Raw genomic sequence first — 20,140 nt, forward strand, 5'->3', positions numbered from 1 at the left:
CGCGGTCGTCATTTATGTTCCCTGTGTCCCGGTGTGCCGGTCGTCATTTTTGTCCCAGTCGTCAATCGAACATTCCTTGTGTCCCGGTCTCTTTCTCTTTGAGTGTCCCGGTCGTCATTTATATTCCCTATGTCCCGGTCGTCATTTGTGTCCCGATGTCCCGGTCTGTAATTTCGTTAGTCGACAAACATGACGTCAGTCGACACACAAACATGACGTCACTCGACACACAGACAACTTATTTTTATATATATAGAAGATAGATATATAGATAGATAGATGTCCCGGTGTCCCGGTCGTCATTTGTGTCCCGATGTCCCGGTCTGTAATTTCGTCAGTCGACAAACATGAAGTCAGTTGACACACAAACATGACGTCACTCGATACACACACACACACACAGACAACTTATTTATATATATATATATATATATATATGTATATATATATATATATATATATATATATATATATATAGATATGAAGATATGGGGCTTTCTTTCAATCTAGAAAAAACTGCAGTTGTATCTTTCAATTTTAAAGAGACAAATGGCCCTACTTTTTTTTTTATCTTTAGCTAATACTCAAGTCCCCCTTTCTCAAAATTAGTTTACCTTGGAATGCCTATTGGAAAAAATATGAAAGAAACTGTGAAATTATCCCTTGAAAATTTGAAGAAAAAACTGAGAATTACTTATGCTTCAATTGTATCTAATATAAAACACATAGGTAAATTAAATCTTGCGAAAATTTATAATAGCCTAGTTGTACCTCATCTCCTTTCTCTTTGTCCGGTTTGACAGATTTTTAGTGAACCTCAGAAACTATCTGTTCGTAGAGTATATTTTCGTTATGCTAAATTCCTTCTCAATTACCCTCCTTGGACTAGAAATAGCTACTTAATGAATAAATTCCGTCTAGTTTCCCCTACATGTGTTATTGATAAAAAGCTATACGGTGTTCGTTCTTCTACGTCGATAGTATTTCATGCTTGGTCAGAATTATTTATTTGATTATTTGTTGGTGTTGATTTGTATTAATAGCTTTTTTTATTTATTTTTATTTTATTACTCCATCTTAAGGGAGTTTCGCCCTTTTTTTTCAAGATGGGTTATAAATAATTCAAATTGAATATAAATTTATGTATATCTGTATATATATATGTATATCTGTATATCTATCTATATAAAAATAAGTTGTCTGTCTGTCTGTGGATGGATCAGGTGACGTCACCTGAAAAAACTGGATCAGGTGACGTCAAAACTGAAAAAACTAAAAAAAGGCAAAAACTACAAAAAAAACTAAAAACTAATAAAAAAAATAAAAAAGCTAAAAAACTAAAAAAACTAAAAAAAGGCAAAAACTACAAAAAAACTAAAAACTAATAAAAAAGCTAAAAAACTAAAAAAACTAAAAAAGGCAAAAACTACAAAAAAAACTAAAAACTAATAAAAAAAATAAAAAAGCTAAAAAACTAAAAAAACTAAAAAAACTAAAAAAAGGTAAAAAACTAAAAAAACTAAAAACTAAAAAAAACTAAAAAAAAGGAAAAAACTGAAAAATAAGCTAAAATAAAGGTAAAAACCAATAAAAAACTAAAAAATAAAATGAAAAAACTAAAAAAAGGCAAAAACTACAAAAAAAAACTAAAAACTAATAAAAAAAGTAAAAAAGCTAAAAAACTAAAAAAACTAAAAAAACTAAAAAAAGGTAAAAAACTAAAAAAAATAAAAAATAAAAAAAAAATAAAAAAAAGGAAAAAACTGAAAAATAAGCTAAAATAAAGGTAAAAACCAATAAAAAACTAAAAAGAAAAAAAGGAAAAAACTAAAAAAAATTTTCATCTAAAAAACTAAAAAAAACTAAAAAAGGTAAAAACTAAAAGAACTAAAAAAGAAAAAAATAAATGACGAAACTCAAAGAGAAAGCGACCAGGACAAAAGGAATGTTCGATTAGCAATCAACAAAGCACCGGGACACAGGGAGTATAAATGACGACCAGGACATAAGTAAAAAAAAAAAACTATCTATATATATAAAAATAAGTTGTCTGTGGATCTGTGGATCGTGGATCAGGTGACGTCACCTGAAAAAACTGGATCAGGTGACGTCAAAACTGAAAAAACTAAAAAAAGGCAAAAACTACAAAGCACCGGGACACAGGGAGTATAAATGACGACCAGGACATAAGTAAAAAAAAAATTAACAAAACTAAAAAGAAGGTAAAAACTACAAAAAAACTAAAAAGAAAAAAAAACTAAAAACTAATAAAAAAAACTAAAAAATCTAAAAATCTAAATAAACTAAAAAAGAAAAAAAAAGGAAAAAAATAAAGGAGAAAAACAAAACTAAAAAACGAATGTATATACAGACCGGTACACCGGGATACAAATGACGACCGGGACACAGGGAATATAAATGACGACCGGGACACAGGGACACAACTACAACGGGGACACCGGGGGAAACAGGGGGATATAAATGACGACCGGGACAAAAAAACTAAAAAGAAAAAAAAACTAAAAACTAATAAAAAAACTAAAAAATCAAAAAATCTAAATAAGCTAAAAAAGAAAAAAAAAGGAAAAAAATAAAGGAGAAAAACAAAACTAAAAAAACGAATGTATATACAGACCGGGACACCGGGATACAAATGACGACCGGGACACAGGGAATATAAATGACGACCGGGACACAGGGACACAACTACAACGGGGACACCGGGGGAAACAGGGGGATGTAAATGACGACCGGGACACCGGGACAGGGAATGGTCGATTAGCAATCACCATCAATAAAGCTCAAGGGCAATCATTAGAATCATGAGGTATAGATCTGAATACAGATTGTTTTCCCATGGACCATTATATGTTGCATGTTCAAGAGTCGGTAAACCTGACAATCTATTTATATGCAAAGACAATGGGACAGCAAAGAATGTTGTATATTCGCAAGTTTTACGTAGTTAAAACCATATATATATATATATATATATATATATATATATATATATATATATATATATATATATATATATATATATATATATATATATATATATATATATATATATATATATATATATATATATATATATATATATATATATATATATATATATATATATATATATATATATATATATATATATATATATATATATATATATATATCTATATTCACAGGTGGGACATAGGGACACAACTACAATGGCGCGTAACTATTATGGCGCGTAACGACTTACGCGCGCGGGGGGGCTTGGGGGGGCGCGAAGCGCCCCCACCAACTAGGTGTTGGGGTGGCGCGAAGCGCCACCCCAACAGCTAGTATATATATATATATATATATATAGATAACTTCGAAGACCACACTGCCTTTCCATGACGAAAGTAAAACAGTTCAAAATAGGGATGATACCTTTTTATTGACAGTGAAATATAAAATTATTTAACTGGATATTTCGAACACATATACAGTGTTCATCATCAGCAGTTTACTGCTGATGATGAACACTGTATATGTGTTCGAAATATCCAGTTAAATAATTTTATATTTCACTGTCAATAAAAAGGTATCATCCCTATTTTGAACTGTTTTACTTTATATATATATATATATATATATATATATATATATATATATATATATATATATATATATATATATACTAGCTGTTGGGGTGGCGCTTCGCGCCACCCCAACACCTAGTTGGTGGGGCGCTTCGCGCCCCCCCCAAGCCCCCCCGCGCGCGTAAGTCGTTACGCGCCATATTAGTTACGCGCCATTGTAGTTGTGTCCCTGTGTCCCACCTGTGAATATAGATAGATTTATATATGTGTTTCAAACTACGTAAAAATTGCGAATATACAACATTTTTGGCTTTCCCACTACTGGGAGCTTTCTGTTTCCAATTGTCAGCAATTGATCTGAAAATGTTTGACCAGAGTCATCGTTTTGCAATCGGACACGCATATTTGTAGTTAATTTTAATATTTTTACGTGTGCCCATAAATTAGAATTTTTCAGGCAAGCATTCATTTCGTCTGCAGGAGTTAAACTACGTAAAAATTGCGAATATACAACATTCTTGGCTTTCCCATTGTCTGTGCATATACAAAGCCGTATGTACTAATAATGACGTCATATGCAAACGCTCTTTTTACAAACAAACAAACATGCATACACACAACTCGTTTTTATATAGATAGATAGATAGGTAGATACAATACAAATTAACTGCGTAAAACTTGCGAATATACAACATTTTTCGCTGTCCAATTGTCGCTGCATATAAATAGATTGTCAGGTTTACCGACCCTCGAACATGCAACGCACAATTGTCCATGGGAAAAACAATCAGTATTAAGATCTATACCACATTTTTCTAATGATTGACCTTGAGCTTTTTTAATGGTGATTGCAAATGCTAATCGAATTGGGAATTGCAATCTTTTAAATTGAAAAGGCAGATCCGTTGGAATCATGGGAATGCGAGGAATAAGAACAGCCTCACCATCAAAAGGCCCTGTCAAGATTGTGGCCTCTATTAGGTTTTCCATTGTTTTTTTTTACGGCAAGTCGCGTGCCATTGCAAAGCTTTGGTGGGTTGATATTTCTTAAAAGTATTATTGGTACGCCTATTTTTAGTTGTAGCACGTGTGGTGGAAACCCTGAAAGATCTATGGAATTTAAAAATTCAGAAGGATAATTAACCGCTTCATTTGGTTCCAAAACTGTGTCGACTGACTTGTAAAGGACTGCCTGGTCTCGAATCTTGGTCAAAACAATATTGTTGATTTCGTGGACGTCTATATTTTTGGGTGCGAGAATCGCTCTTTCACTTAGCCATTTATTATTTTTATAATTTTTTAGAATGTTCGGAAATACTTTTTCAATCAATTAATTTTTGGACGTCACTAAATTACAGAAATCAGCAGGTAGTTGTATACGTCCTGAAATTGAGTCTATCGTATCATAAATGTCTTTTTGTTTCGACGTTAACTTGGAAATGTTATTTTGTACGTACGACAATAGATCATTCGTACTGTAACTTTTTTCACGATCCAATTCTACACATGTCGAAACAGCAGCGATACGGTTAGGTGAAGGCATTCCCAAATCCTGAAGAGGTTTGTTTGCCATACGTACGCACAAATCTTCTATAATAACTAAAGTGTAGTTATAAATTTCTGATGTAAAATCAAAAGTCATATCTGACGTCTCTAACTGTTTTCGATGGGGTATATCTTCGGACATTTTTGACTATATTTTTCCCATAACTCTGTAGGAGCTGATGGAGAGCAAGTTGTTAAAATGATGCCAAACAATGCACGAATTTGACTTGGGGTTGACGTTTCGCACTAATGGGGAATATGGAACAACCCACTGGTTATCTACTTCGATGGTGGTACCGTTGCCATTGTAGGTTCTTCAGTCATTTTACAATTATAAATTTCTCTTTCAACGGTCTTCTTAGAATTAAAAATTTGTCTTTGAACGATATTCTTAAATACCTCTGTCCTGGTCGTCATTTATATTCCCTGTGTCCCGGTCGTCATTTGTGTCCCGGTATCCCAGTCTGTAATTTCTCTTTGAGTGTCCCGGTCGTTATTTATATTCCCTCTGTCCCGGTCGTCATTTGTGTCCCGGTCTGTAATTTCTCTTTGAGTGTTTTTTCTTTTTAGTATTTTTTAGTTTTTTACATTTTTTCTTTTTTCAGTTTTCTTCTTTATTTTTCAGCTTCACTATGAAATACATATCGCCGAACCTTTGTTTTTTTAACTAAAATCTGGTAGGCATTGATGACCTTGTCCAAGTCAAAATCCCAAACCCAATCATCATCGCTATCCTTTTCAGTTTTGATATGTTTTGACTCTCGCTGTCCAGGTGGATCTTCATCTAACTGCCCGGTTTTGCGTTCTTTAGCCTCAAGCCTGTTTCCTTGCTGTTCTTTTGATTCCTCGGCACGCTTTCTTTTCTGACTTTCTCTATCAGCAGCAAGTTTTTTGGCATAGACTCTTTGAGCATCTTCATCGGCTTTTGCCATTGTAAGTTCATCAGTCATTTTAAACTTAAACATTAATAGATTTCTACGTGAACATATATGTCTTAAATATCTTTAATGACGTCACCGTCATAGCAAAAATGACGACAACTAACTTCATGACGTCAGCCGACACAGAAACAAGACGTCACCTGATCCACAGACAGACACACAGACAGACAACTTATTTTTATATATATAGATATATATATATCATGAAAAGAGAAATCACCAATGCAACAGCAAAAACACAAAAAAAAAAAAAGAGAGACAGAAGGAGAAAAGGAAGAATGTTTTCCTAAATTAGTGATTAATATAGACCAGCACTTGAATGAGGCCTTCACCCTACTCATCCATACAATCACATAGGTCAAACAGCATAGCCACACACAATCAACCATAAAAAATAATCCATGGACAGGCAGTCATGTCGTCAATAAGTATAAGTCGTCATTTACCAAACAATAGAAAAAATAATATAGACAAATAATTCAGAGGCAACACCCAACATAAGGGCTCATCAGGAGAATACACTGGCCTATATAGGGTTTCACCACTCTAAATTCTCTAACCAGCACAGTGTTGTGGCTACCACAGAATATCCATGGCATCCCCGCGTCAGGTATCACCCCCAAAATACATGCCTATGAAAAAAAAAACAGCAAATGTAAAACAGCCAAGTAAAACCAAAACAAGCTTATCCTGTTAATATATCCCTTTAGCAACAATAGGTAAACTAAATATTATAAATTTTACCAAATCACAAATATTAACACATTGCAAAAAACCTGAATGAACTAAACAATATATATATATATATATATATATATATATATATATATATATATATATATATATATATATATATATATATATATATATATATATATATATATAATGTCATTTGTCCTTAGTCCAACAGTAGTATATTGCTTAAAATGCAAGTATCTTTTTTTTACCCTTGGAGGAGTTTTACAAAACCTCAAAAGCTCTGGTTATCTCCAGCTTCTTATGTTCTTGGCTCCGATATTTGGCAAGCGAAAGAGATTTGAGCTACAATTTATATTCCCCAGCGTCAGAATAACAGAATTTATTTTTGATAACTATTTCAAATTGATATCAATGCCTCGAAGGAAACGTCAAATTTGTGAAATTGGTAAACGACATTACACCAGACCTTATCAAATAAAAGTATACAATTTATGAAAGAATGAAAATAAACAACTCATAAATTAGATCAATCAGCAAATGACATAGAAGTTGTATACACAAAAAAGCAAGATGAAGATGAAAACAAGACTAGAAAAAGATAGGAGTAACAAAAGAAACATAACCAGTACCACAGCCTAAGAGACAAAAAGAGGCATATAGAAAGACGATTCACAAAATAGGTATAAATGCATAAATTCAATGATGTGTGTCGAAATATGAATATGAAATACGACAAAAAAAGAGTAATGCCATTGCAAATATCCTGGGAGTCTATAATATAGGCTGTATATTTGTCCAATAGGGCGTGGATGGGGGAAAAGCCAAGCAATGTGCCTTTATGAATGATACAAGTATTTATTGTTATTTAAAACAGTTTCAGAATTGTTTAATTCTGAATCTCCCGTTATGTATCTAACAAGTTATAGAAACTAAAAAACTATCTATTTAAGTTATAAATGCAAATAAAAGATGAAAGATTTAAGATCAAATTCTATTTACAATCGTTAGTGTAAAAACAAACTATAGCCTATTAAAATCTAGTTAAGAATAATTGAGCAAAAAAAGTTGAAACTTATCAAGCAAGTACCAATATGATTGAATAAATTTTAAACATTAATGTTAATATAAGAATTCAAGGAACTTCTGCCAGGGTAGTAAACGAAACTATAAATTAACTTTATTTATTTATTTAGTTATATTAAAAGTTTTATAATCCGTTCTTATTACAATTAGTTTTGATTGTGCCAACAACAAGTGTTTTATATAAAAAGAAATTATTTAATTCGTTAAAATTCCATTTCAGAAGACAATTTTAAGCACGTCAAATCTATACATTTCTTTTTTTAGTTGACTTGTTCAATTGATGTACAAAGTATTATGGGCAATTCCATTGTTTTTCAATTGCCGTACAATATCATATAGATTTATTACCTATCAAAACTATACAAAATACAATGGGTGGCAGAACATTTGAAAACAATGAAGAAAAGACTAAATACAGAACATAATTTAACACGAACATGTATAATAAAATGGGCTGACTCGACATCGGCATTCAAATAACTTATTCGCTTACTTAAATTCTAACTATTTTAACTAACTTACATTCTAAGTCAAAGCTGATTAAAGTGGTTTTGTTAAATGCAACGAAGTAATGTTTTGTTAAACTTTTGTTTGTTAAACTTTGTTAAACTTAATTTCGTTAAAGTTTGTTAAAGTTTTTGTTTGTTTAAAATTTGTTAAACTTTTATTTGTTTAACAGATAAAAGCAAAGGAACAAATTTCTAAGGAGAAAAATTCGGCTGAACTAAACTAAATCAAACACAAATAAGATAACATATGGAAACACTAATGTTTTTAATGCTAAAATAAATCATGAATGATAATGTTAAAACATGAATTGTAAATATTTTCAAGAATCAAATACTGGGTGCAAAGAGGGACTTGAACCCAATTCAACGGTATCATTATGTGATGGGTTATGTTTGATGGAAGAATTGATGGAAGAATGATGGAAGAATGGCAATGAATTGAGTGCCTAAACAGGTCCACCAAGGAATATGATCTTTCGCTAAGATATCAACCAATGGGGACATGCAGTGGTGTTACCCAGTCTGCACAGGTGTATGAGGAGAGCCCAATTATTAGCTGAAATATTCATTTGACATCACCCAAACCCCCAAGTGTTTTGGCTATTGCAGATATAGTTAAAAGGGAAGTAGACTAGCCAGAACAGGGCATTTATGCAAGGATAAATGATGCAAATTCAGAAAATGTTATACTGCCCTTCGTGAATTTATTTGAGAGGTCAGGGGCGTTTGAACCAGTGACACACCAGGTGATTAGCAATGATATTGACCGGAATGGTCAAGTTAATAATGTTGAAATGAAATCAATTATTCATGGCCGTAAAAATCCCACTGACAAATCCTGTATTACTACGGTAGAGGATCAAGCTCCCGAATACAGGAATAATTTAACGGCTTCAGGTTGTATGCTGAATTTGAAAGAGGATAATGAAACTTTTGTTTTAAAGACTAACAAGGTTACTACAAAATCCTCTGCATATATAGAAATTATTTATGAGAAACTTGTGGCATATGAAAGTGAAGGAAACGGAAGAATTACCTGAAAAAAAAATGGCGATCAGCGTGTAATTGAAAATAAAAAAAACGAAATCAGTTTGCAATGATTTTTTACGTGCAAATTGTAACCATGGAAAAAGATGTAATCGGCTCCATATTTGTAAATATTTTCTGACGGGTTATTGCAATAAGAGTTCGTGCTCGTTTGGCCATGTTTCGATTTGTTCTGTTTTTATGTCGGGTCGTTGTTTCGGTTGTGACAAGTATCATGTTTTTATCCCAAAGTCTTTTAGTAGGTTATTCTCTAAGCCACAAGCTGTACCTTCGCATGGGTACGATGGTAGTTCTAAGAATTTGACAAAAAACGGGGATGGCTTTCGGAGGGAGGCTCCACCCTTTCCGACTATGATTTCAGTTCGCAGCCCCCTGTACCAAGATCATTACAACTCGGTTCCACTGGAGCTCTCCCGGACGCATCTGACTTATCCCACGTACCAAAGGCTGGAATTTTACATACCCACCCAAATTCCCTCGCACACATTTTCGCTCACCCCTCCGTGTCTACCCAACCTACTTCCCCCGCCTCAGTCTCGTTTACAGCACCAGGCAGCACTCCCACTAACCAACAGCAACTCACAGCAGCCATCCCACTTAGTAACTGGTTTTCGCTATTAGAAGAAATTGATCTTGCAGAATCGTTTGGACGCCAGGAAACTTTTACCCAGGACTCTCGCAATTTACCCCTAACTTTTAAAACTGAGTCTCTTCCCCTCCACTTCAAAACCAGTTAAGTAGTCACCCTAATGCTAGGCAAACTTACCTTAAGCCTACCCATAACACCTCCATCCCTACAAACTGTGATAATACAAAGCCACCCCCAGTAAGTGTTCATAAACCTCCTCACCCTCATACTTCTTTTTCAAATCGCTTGCCAGATAAAAGGGTGTTTTTAGTACTCATAATAGTAAACATAAGAATAATAAACTACGTTACCATTTCCCTAGGTTGTTACTAAGTAATATAGAAAGCCTTAATTTTGAATAACTTATTAAGCTTGAAATCACGGCAAATAAGCTAGCATCAGATTTAATTTGTACAACCGAAGTTCAGTCCCAAAACCTGGATACTCTGCAGATGGCTCATTTTAACGAGTTTATTAAACTCCGCCCACATGACCATTCCCTTGGTAAAAAGGCTGGAGGGGTAATGATTTTTTTGTCGTGATAATTTGTCGCCAAGGGAAGTTAATGTTTCAGGAGTAAATGAGTAAGATGAAATAATTTAGATTAAAGTTAAACCGAAAGTCCTCCCACGCCCATTAACTAATATTATTGTTCGTTGTTTTTATTATTCACCCAGCCAAAAATCGGAGCTGCGTTAAGATTTCTTGGAAAAACTACAAGCATCGCTTGATTACCTCCAGTCTAAACATCCAAACGCTGGGATCCTACTTACTGGTGATGGAAATGAACTAAATACAAGTCATCTTTGTCAGGAAGCTAATTTAAAACAAATTGTTAATATCCCAACCACAAAAGGTGGTACTTCCCTTGACACTATTTGTACAAACATGAATGAATTCTATCAAAGACCCAATTCCATCCCCCACTTGGTGGCAGTTACCATCTTACGCTTTTGCTAAGTAATTTATGCTGTTTTTGCTACTTAATTTTGGTACATGGCTTCCAGAAGAGCAATGGGAAGATGTATTTGCCGCAATGATTCTTATAAGAAAGCCGAAATTTTTCAAGAAAAACTTATCAATAATCATTTAATTCATTTTCCAGAGGTCAAAAGGAAAAAATGTTCTAATGATAAGCCGTATATAAATGATGCAATAAAAAGTTTAATCCGTCAAAAATTAAAACTGTTCCTCCAAAGAAAAACTGAAGAAGCTAACATACTAAGAAAATCTATAAAGAAGCAGATTTGGAAAGCTTCAGCCCAGTATTACCGTAATAAAGTAAGTGAACTCTTTAAAGCACGGCCAAAGCAGTGGTATAATACAGTCAAGAAAATTGTGGTAAAACAGTCAAAAATGTTGACTTTAACCTGGATGTACCCCCTGAAACTACAGCTAACTAATTAAATAGACACCTTGCTGGTATTGTACAAACCCTTCCAGCTCTCTCATGTCATATTTCCCCACCCCCAGCACCAGACCAGGATATCCCTGTAGTAGAATCTGCTGATGTTGAGGCGAAAATACGTAAACTAAAGAGAACTTCAAAACCTTTATCAAATACTTTTAATACAATTACTAGAAGTGGTTCATTCCCTAAGTGCTGGAAAAAAGGATATATTATACCCATACAGAAGAAAGGTGTTAAATTAGATTTTTATGGAGTTCGACCAATTACCTTAACACCAGTATTCTCTAAACTGTATGAGAGTTTCGCAGCAGATTGGCTTAAAACACGATCCTTGTACTTATTGATGAACAACAATTCGGAAACATGAAAGGATTATCAACAACACATTACCTGGTCAGTATCCTCGAAACTGTATATAAATTACTTGACGAGCCAGATACCTGCCCAATTTCATTTTAATTGACCTCCAAAAGGCTTTTGATCTAGTTAGTCATAATGTGTTAGTTGAAAAATTGCTCAATGAATTTAATCACCCCCATTTTCTAGTCAATATTATTACATCTTTTCTGTCAAATAGGAGTCAAGTTGTTAAGTATAAAAATGTTTATTCTGATTCACTCCCTATTTCTTGCGGAGTTCCGCAGGGTACGCTTTTAGGTCCTTTGCTATTTTTGGTAATGATTATCAATCCTGCTAATGAATCAGCCAATCGGCGGAAGCTTGTGGATGACATGTCATTGCTCGAAAAGTGCAAAAATTTATTAAGAGCAGTGCAATCGAAATTCTCGAAGATGTTGTAAGTGAAGCACCCCCGTCAAAAATGAAAGTAAACTCTCATAAATCTCATATTATGACATTTAGTTTTCTCAAATCAAAGCCATCATTTGTGACCCCAATACCTAATGAAATAATTGTAACAAAAACTAAACTCTTAGGGGGTCACACTGACTAGCGATTTGAAATGGGATGCCTGCATTTGCTCTATTGTCAAACAAGCTAGTACATCTCTGTCTCTCCTTAAGCTATTTGCTAAATTTTCGTGTTCACAAACACACATACTCCGCCTTTATACATCTTTTATCCGTCCACAGCTTGAGTATGCTTGCCCGGTGTGGCATTTCGGGCTTACCTTGGATCAGTCCGATAGACTAGAAATTATCCAGAAGAGAGCCCTGAGAATCATATACGGTCAGGGCAAAGTGTTACATTTTCCTTCTCAAGGAATTCCACCTCCCTACCTTGGCAGCCCAACGTGTTACTCTTTGTACCAATTTCGGAAATAATCTGCGTTGTAACCCACGCTTTCAATGTATACTCCCAGCCCATTATTGCCCTCCAAAGCCCCATTTACCTCGATCAAAAGCACAAGAAATCCCAGTTTTAAATCCCATTAATCCAAGAACTGAGCGCTACAGAAAGAGCTTTGTACCAGCATCTGTTGAAATAATAAATAAATGAAATTTGTAATGCATCATGATAATGTGTCAGTTTTGATGTTTCATTTTTATCTGACATTCTATTGACATTATTCTATTCCTATATTCATTTTTATTCATTTTACTGATGTTCCTTACTTTTTAATTATATACTTATGTTTACGCACTTATTTTTTTCATTGTACTCATTTTTATTTGACAAGCCAGTTCGGCTCATTACTGTAGACTCTGTTTATATATTGTACTTTTGTGCTTATGTTTTTTTTTATATACAATGTAGGCTAGCTCACAGAAAGCAACAAGTTCGGCAGTTTTTTATGCTGTGAGTGTTTGCTTGTGAATAAAGTACTATTCTATTCTATGCAACAAAGCGTGTTAACGACCTTGAAAAACATTTGGCAGCAAAATCTAAAATCTCGGAACTCTAAGTACATGATGGAGCTGCAGCTATGGAAGAAGTAAGCTGGCAATAATCATCAACTTTCGCCTTGAAGATAAAGTCAAGAGATTGCTCAGACAGGGGAATACTTAATGTGGTCGCTTATGATGTACTCCTGCTCATAGGAGACAATAATGACAAGATACTCGTTCAAAATCACTTAGCACAGCAGTATTAAGGATATAAACATGGTCAATATCAAACAATAACTAGGACAGCCATTTCAATTTACAGAATTTAACAAATGAAAATATAGCAAAAACGGGTAAAATATTTCAAATTCAGTAGTTGACAAAATAAGCAACACATTTAAATAATAAAGGCATCTGAATATTTCGACTTCACGTCCGGAAGCCTTTATCAACGGAAAAGAAAACTCATATAAATTAAGCTAAATTAATAAACATTATAAAGATTTGGTAAGACCATTACTAGAATATTTTATGACAGGATCCTGCCCAGTTAATAAAAGAGAAAAAGCTCAAAAGGAATCAACTAAACTTGTCAGAGCTTGTACCAAGCTCCCTTACCAATAACAACTGAAAATCATCCATTTACCCATGCTTAGTTGTAGGAGAAAAAGGTGGTGTAACCACCACCTAAAGAGTTTTACAAATCAAATTCCTCCATGTGGACTGGATGCCAGGAGTCATATACATAGCCGCAAATTATGGGCAGAATTCAGTTTAAAAAAAGCACAGCTACACATTTTTCGAAAGGGGTTGATGTCACATTAGAATTCTTTGAGTAAAAAAAACTATCACTTCTGTATCTATCAGCTTATTCAAGAGCGGTGTGGATACCGATTGATAGGAAGCTCCTAACCAGCAGTCAACACCAACGGCACCTACAGACCTCTACTCAGCGATTTTGTATATGAAGTTTTTGCCTTTCTTTCTTTCCGTTTATAAGGGTTTCCAGATATGAAAACAAAATATTCAGGATTTTTCGTTTGATTTTATTCACTGTCTTTACTGAAAATTCTGCTCGCTGTTAGATAATTTATGCTTTCATTTTATTTTAAAAGAAAATGCAATGCAATGTGGTCCAACAAAAGTTTGATTATTTTATGGAATTCTTCAAATTCCTCCATTTGGAGCAGAAGCGAGGACTCACAGACATAGCCGCAAATTATAAGCTGAATTCAGTCCAAAAGCATAGCTGTACGTTTTTCGAAAGGGGTAGTGTTACTTTGGAATTCTCCGAGCATAAAAAAAACTATCATTTCTGCATCTATCAGCTTATTCAAGATTCGTGTGAATACCAATTGATAGGAAGCTCCTAACCAGCAGTCAACACCAACGGCACCTACAGACCTCTACTCAGCGATATCTATAGGTGCAACTGCACTTTGTCGATTACAAGTGCCATTTAAGGGTAATCATCATACCCAAAAATCAATTGACAACTCGGATATGTTTTCTTAGAGAAGTTACAAAGAAAACAATATTTGGAAATAAGTTAATGCTGATATATGATTTTCAAATCGACTTTTTATCAATATCAAATCCGTCTTTGTAGTACAAGTGTGACCTTAATGTAAAAAAAAAACCCACTCATTCAGAAGCTTGACTTCTTCTTTTACCTACGGGTGTGACTTAGTGCCTTTTGGGCATTATTATGATTTGAAGAATCACTTAGTATTTACATTATCTTGTCTTCCAGGTAAATAATTTACTAGATCGCATCGCCTTTCCATTTTTAAATAAAAGAGATATGACAACACATTTATCCATTTTTTCTTTTGACATATTCAGTTTCATTTTAAGACGTTATACCAATTCTTCATTTGATAGATATTAATTATATTAACCTAAGATATATATAAATTCTTAGAATGATTGCTTGCCTTTGTTAGAATTTTACATTGAAAATTTTTTTTGATGCACAGGCCCTGTGCACTGTTATTCGTTCAGTTTGATTAGCACGTCATTTTGAGCTATATTTGTGTTCAGTGTTGTAACATTTAGAGGAGTGAACCAGTCTTAGCCAATAATTAAAAAAAGATTCAATGTAATTTAAATAAGTTTATTTTTATATGATGTTTTTACCAATATTCAGGATTTTTCATTTTACTTCGTTCCCTGTCTTCACCAAAAATTTTACTCGCTGTTAGATAATTTATGCTTTCATTTTATTTTAAAAGAAAATGCAATGTGGGTCTAAATGTTTTAATTTAAAATATATTGTTTGGACCTTTGTCCTATAGTCCCCAACCTTTTAATTTTATATCTTTAATATCTTTATTAAAAGTGTTACCTTGCTATATTTTTATATGTTTTTATCTTACCCATAACTAGAAAGATAGCGTGGTCTGTTCCAACAAAGATGTTTCATCTAACCTACAGCTATAGCTTCCATCAAAAGGACAAGATTATCAAACACTTCGTGGTAACGAACTGTAGTAAGGAGCGACCCGGCTCAATAGTAACCAAAACTCTAAAAAATGGGATTTTGATACCAATACCTACATCAAAAGAATCGCATTTTAATGCTGATTTTAAATATATAAGTTTCATCAAGTTTAGTCTTACCCATCAAAAGTTGCGAGCCTGAGAAAATTTGCGTTATTTTAGAAAATAGGGGGAAACGCCCCCTAGAAGTCATAGAATCTTGACGAAAATCACACCATCAGATTCAACGTATCAGAGAACCCTACTGTAGAATTTTCAAGCTCCTATCTACAAAAATGTGGAATTTTGTATTTTTTGCCAGAAGGCAGATCACGGATGCGTGTTTATTTGTTTTTTTGGTTTTTTTTTTTGTTTTTTTTTCCCAGGGGTGATCGTATCGACCCAGTTGTCCTAGAATGTTGCAAGAGGGCTCATTCTAACGGAAATGAAAAGTTCTAGTGCCCTTTTTAAGTGACCAAAAAAATTGGAGGGCACCTAGGCCCCCTCCCACGCTAATTATTTTACCAAAGTCAACGGATCAAAATTCAGAGATAGCCATTTTATTCAGAGTAGTCGAAAAACCTTATAACTATGTCTTTGGGGACGACTTACTCCCCCACAGTCCCCGTGGGAGGGGCAAAAAGTTACAAACTTTGACCAGTGCTTACATATAGTAATGGTTATTGGGAAGTGTACAGGCGTTTTCAGGAGGATTTTTTTTGGTTGGGGGAGGGGTTGAGAAGAGGGGGATATTCTGGGGGAACTTTCCGTCGATAGTTTGTCATTGGGGAAGAAAATCTCCATGAAGGGAGCGCAGGATTTACTAGCATTATTTAAAAAAAAAAAAAAACAATGAAAAAATAAATATGAAAAAGTTCTTTCAGCTGGAAGTAAGGAGCAGCATTAAAACTTAAAACAAACAGAAATTATTACCCATTTGAGGGGCTCACCTCCTCCTAATACCTCACTCTTTACGCTAAAGTATTTTTAGTAATTTCAACTATTTATTCTACGGCTTTTGTGATTCTGGGGTCATTCTTAATGAATTGGGACAAAATTTAAGCTTTAGTGTAAAGAGCGAGGATCTGACAAGGGGGCGAATCCCCTCATATATGTAATAAAAATATGAGAATACAAAAGTTCTTTACGTAAGCTAACTTATAAGTTACGTAGATCTTTTACTAATAAAAATATTCGCAAAAATTAAAAATTCTAGTTGCCTTTTTAATTAACCAAAAAATTAGCCAAATTTAGCCATTTAGAAAGCCATTTAGCCAAAAAAAAAAAATGCAAATTTTGTTTTAATTATTCCTCTGCGGAGAGCCAAAATCAAAACATACATTGATTCAAAAACGTCCAGAAATTAAATTAAAAAAACAAGTTTTTTTAACTAAAAGTAAGGAGCGACATTAAAACTTAAAACGAACAGAAATTACTCCTTATATGAAAGGGGTTTTTCCTCCTCGACGCCCCGCTCTTTACGCTAAAGTTTTTTTATTGTTTTAAAAAGTAGAGTTGCGAGAAAGAATCAAACTTTAGCGCAAGGTAAGACGAAGTGCCCGCACTTGACTATCTCGATCAACCCAGCGAACGAGTTAACCCTCCTCTAATACGACTGAGTAACCACCAATGCAACCAAAAGAGTAAAGCAGAGGATCCACTGAAATACCTGCATTGATTTTAAAATTCCTGCTCACTTCCATATTTCTCTGCTTGATGAGGAGTTCTTTAGAGCAGACTGAACTAATCCCAGAGAAGAATGCCTTAGTATTCCCTAGCCCCTACCTAGTGGTCTGTATATCTGAGTTAGTTACGGTAAATAGCCAGATTTTGAATTACTGCAGCCAATATGGCTATGAACCGTTATGTCATGTACTGAGTGTGCCGGTTCATAGCGGCAACAGAATGTACTGCGATATATATTTTACCTAAGAAAAGAGGTATGAGTATTACTTACTTGAACTGGTTGAGGGATACCCGAAACAAATTGAGGGTTGACACCACCTTGCATTGGTAGCTGATTCATCCCTGGTTGTATAGGAATTGACGGTCGTTGAACTTGCTGTGAAAGTGGTGATTGCTGCGGTGCAACTAGCTGCTGACTCGGCCCTTGTTGGCCAGGAGTCCCATCTGAGAGGCGGGCTTGCCAGTTTGAAACTCTTTCATAATGCTTTTTTAGCAAATGATCCTTCCGTTCAATTTCTTGTCGCATCTCAGTAATATCCTGTCAAAGAAAAAAGGTGATAAAAAGTCAGTACAAACGGATTAAAAATAAATAACAAAGGTCTGACATAATGAAAAAACTTCTGTAATTTCTCAGAACAAAGACCATATGAATGCTTCCTTATCCCTTCAAGCAGATCTCCAGGAGATGAAAAAACGATCATGGCGCTCGGATGGTAAACTTCCAGTTGAAGGATACACATTATTATGACAGCTTTATATTTGAGAATGAGGCAATCAAGAGAGGTAATGAACTCCATATCCTGACAACCTATTTTTTAACTGATCTTTCAGCTGATCATTAGTTCAAACCCTTATCCCAGCTCGAAGGAGAACTGGGAACCCTTATCCCAGGCCCGTTTCATGCTGGAGCTCTCAGGAGGCACTTGGCACCACTCAAGAGGCTAGTGGAGTATACATTAGGACCATCCTGGACCAACTACAGTCTTTAAATGTAAAGCCTTCTACAAGCAGACCGCATTGCTTCTTTAAGAAGAGCTTTCTCTCCTTGCGGCAACGGCTGCAGCACCGGTGGAAAGACAAGTATACAGGTGTACAGTTCGTCTTGATAAGGCGACAGAGGAAATAAAGGAAATCAGGTTCCACCAAGAAAATTGCATTTCATAAATAGTTCGGTTCGGTACTGTACATCTAACTGTAACTGTCTCCCTAAATAATATAACAGTTCAAAATAGGGATGAAACCTTTTAATTAACAGTGAAACAAATATGAAATTTTTAACTGGCTATTTCGGACACATATACAGTGATCCATCATCAGCAGTAAAACTCAACTGCTGATGATGGAGACTGTATATGTGTCCGAAATGTCCAGTTAAAAATTTTATATTTTTTTCACTGTCAATTAAAAGGTTTCATCCCTATTTTGAACTGGCAAGTGTGGTCTTCGAAGTTATCTATGTCTCCCTAAAAGAGTTATTTGATCAAAGCAATCTGATGGTTCCTTCAAGTGGAAGTTCAACAGATGCATAAATCCTAGTGAATAAGCTGGTTAGACAACTAGGATTTATTTACTGAATATTGTGAATTTACTGAAAAAGTTATTTACTGAATTTACTGAATAATTTGGGTAAATAACAGAGCTCCTTACGCTAGGAAAAAAAAGAAGTATGATGTTTGTTCCTTAAATACAATTTTATTAATGAATAAGAAGAGGAAATTTTTGAAGTCAACATAATAGTTTGGCAGTGTTACGAAGCATCATTCAGGTTCCCTGGCCATAAGAGTTTTAAGACAATCTTCCCCTGGCGTTGATTTTCATAATTTTAAGTTCAACGCCTAGTTTGAAATTTACGCTTATGAACAGACAAAAGGGATCTATTAAAACGGCAGATTGAGTCTGTTTTCTCAGTTTTTCTGAAGTGAGGATTTTCAATTTCTCACTTTAATCCCAAATCATGCTGAAAACATAACATCAATACAGTTTTTTTTTCACATTTTCATGAATATATTAACTGTGGCAAGAACTTTTGAACCACGCCATCTATTACACGTTTCTACTTTTTCCCCTTTTTCATCTTAATTTTTCTTATAGGCCTAATAATCAGTTTCCTTAAGAAAAAAGAAACAATTTCCATAAAATATTAATGTATGCTTGTCAAATTGCGCTGAACAAGAAATAAAGAGAGGGGAGGAATGGGAATATAATAACACGCTTTTGACAGGATAGTTCATAATTTAGCATACCAGCTTAGTTCCAAGAAGACATGCGACGACAATAAATAATTAGTGACTAAAACTCTTAATTACCAAAGTGATTCAAACGTCCAAATTATTTCCAATAGTGATATTTAATGATACAAAAGCCCAAAGATTTCTCCTTCACATTCAGAAATTTTCATAAACGAAAACAAAGAAAAGCCGAAAATAAAACATACAAAAAAAAATATAGGGATTAAAAACTATATACAGAGAAAAGTGAGAAAAATCGAAGAAAATCATACGACCAAAGCTTTTATTTTGAAATTTTTGAACGAGTCTTCACAATGACAATACACTGTATTCTCATTTCAGTGTCTTGACAATGCACTATCATCTGACAATACACTGTATGACAATACACTATCAATCTGTATCAATACCGATGCTGAGATCAGACAGAATGAATAATGTGTTCCAATGTGATGTCCCACCAAAATAGAATTATCTTTGATACAAAGGTATTACGCATGACTAGGCTACGGGTAAAACCGTTAAA

At 34.2% G+C, this 20,140-nt stretch overlaps 1 protein-coding gene across 4 annotated transcripts in view; it reads right to left on the reverse strand.

Moving 5' to 3' along the window:
* The window catches only part of LOC136027481 (mediator of RNA polymerase II transcription subunit 28-like), a 57,695-nt gene that overhangs the window by 22,627 nt on the left and 14,928 nt on the right, over positions 1-20,140 (reverse strand). For all 4 annotated transcript variants that reach the window (XM_065704793.1, XM_065704790.1, XM_065704791.1 and 1 more), the window contains exon 4: positions 17,658-17,924. In XM_065704793.1, the coding sequence (XP_065560865.1) occupies positions 17,658-17,924 (267 nt within the window). The remainder of the gene's footprint in view (positions 1-17,657; positions 17,925-20,140) is intronic.

The sequence above is a fragment of the Artemia franciscana genome, chromosome 5, assembly GCF_032884065.1.
Source record: "Artemia franciscana chromosome 5, ASM3288406v1, whole genome shotgun sequence".
In the NCBI taxonomy this organism is placed as follows: domain Eukaryota; kingdom Metazoa; phylum Arthropoda; class Branchiopoda; order Anostraca; family Artemiidae; genus Artemia; species Artemia franciscana.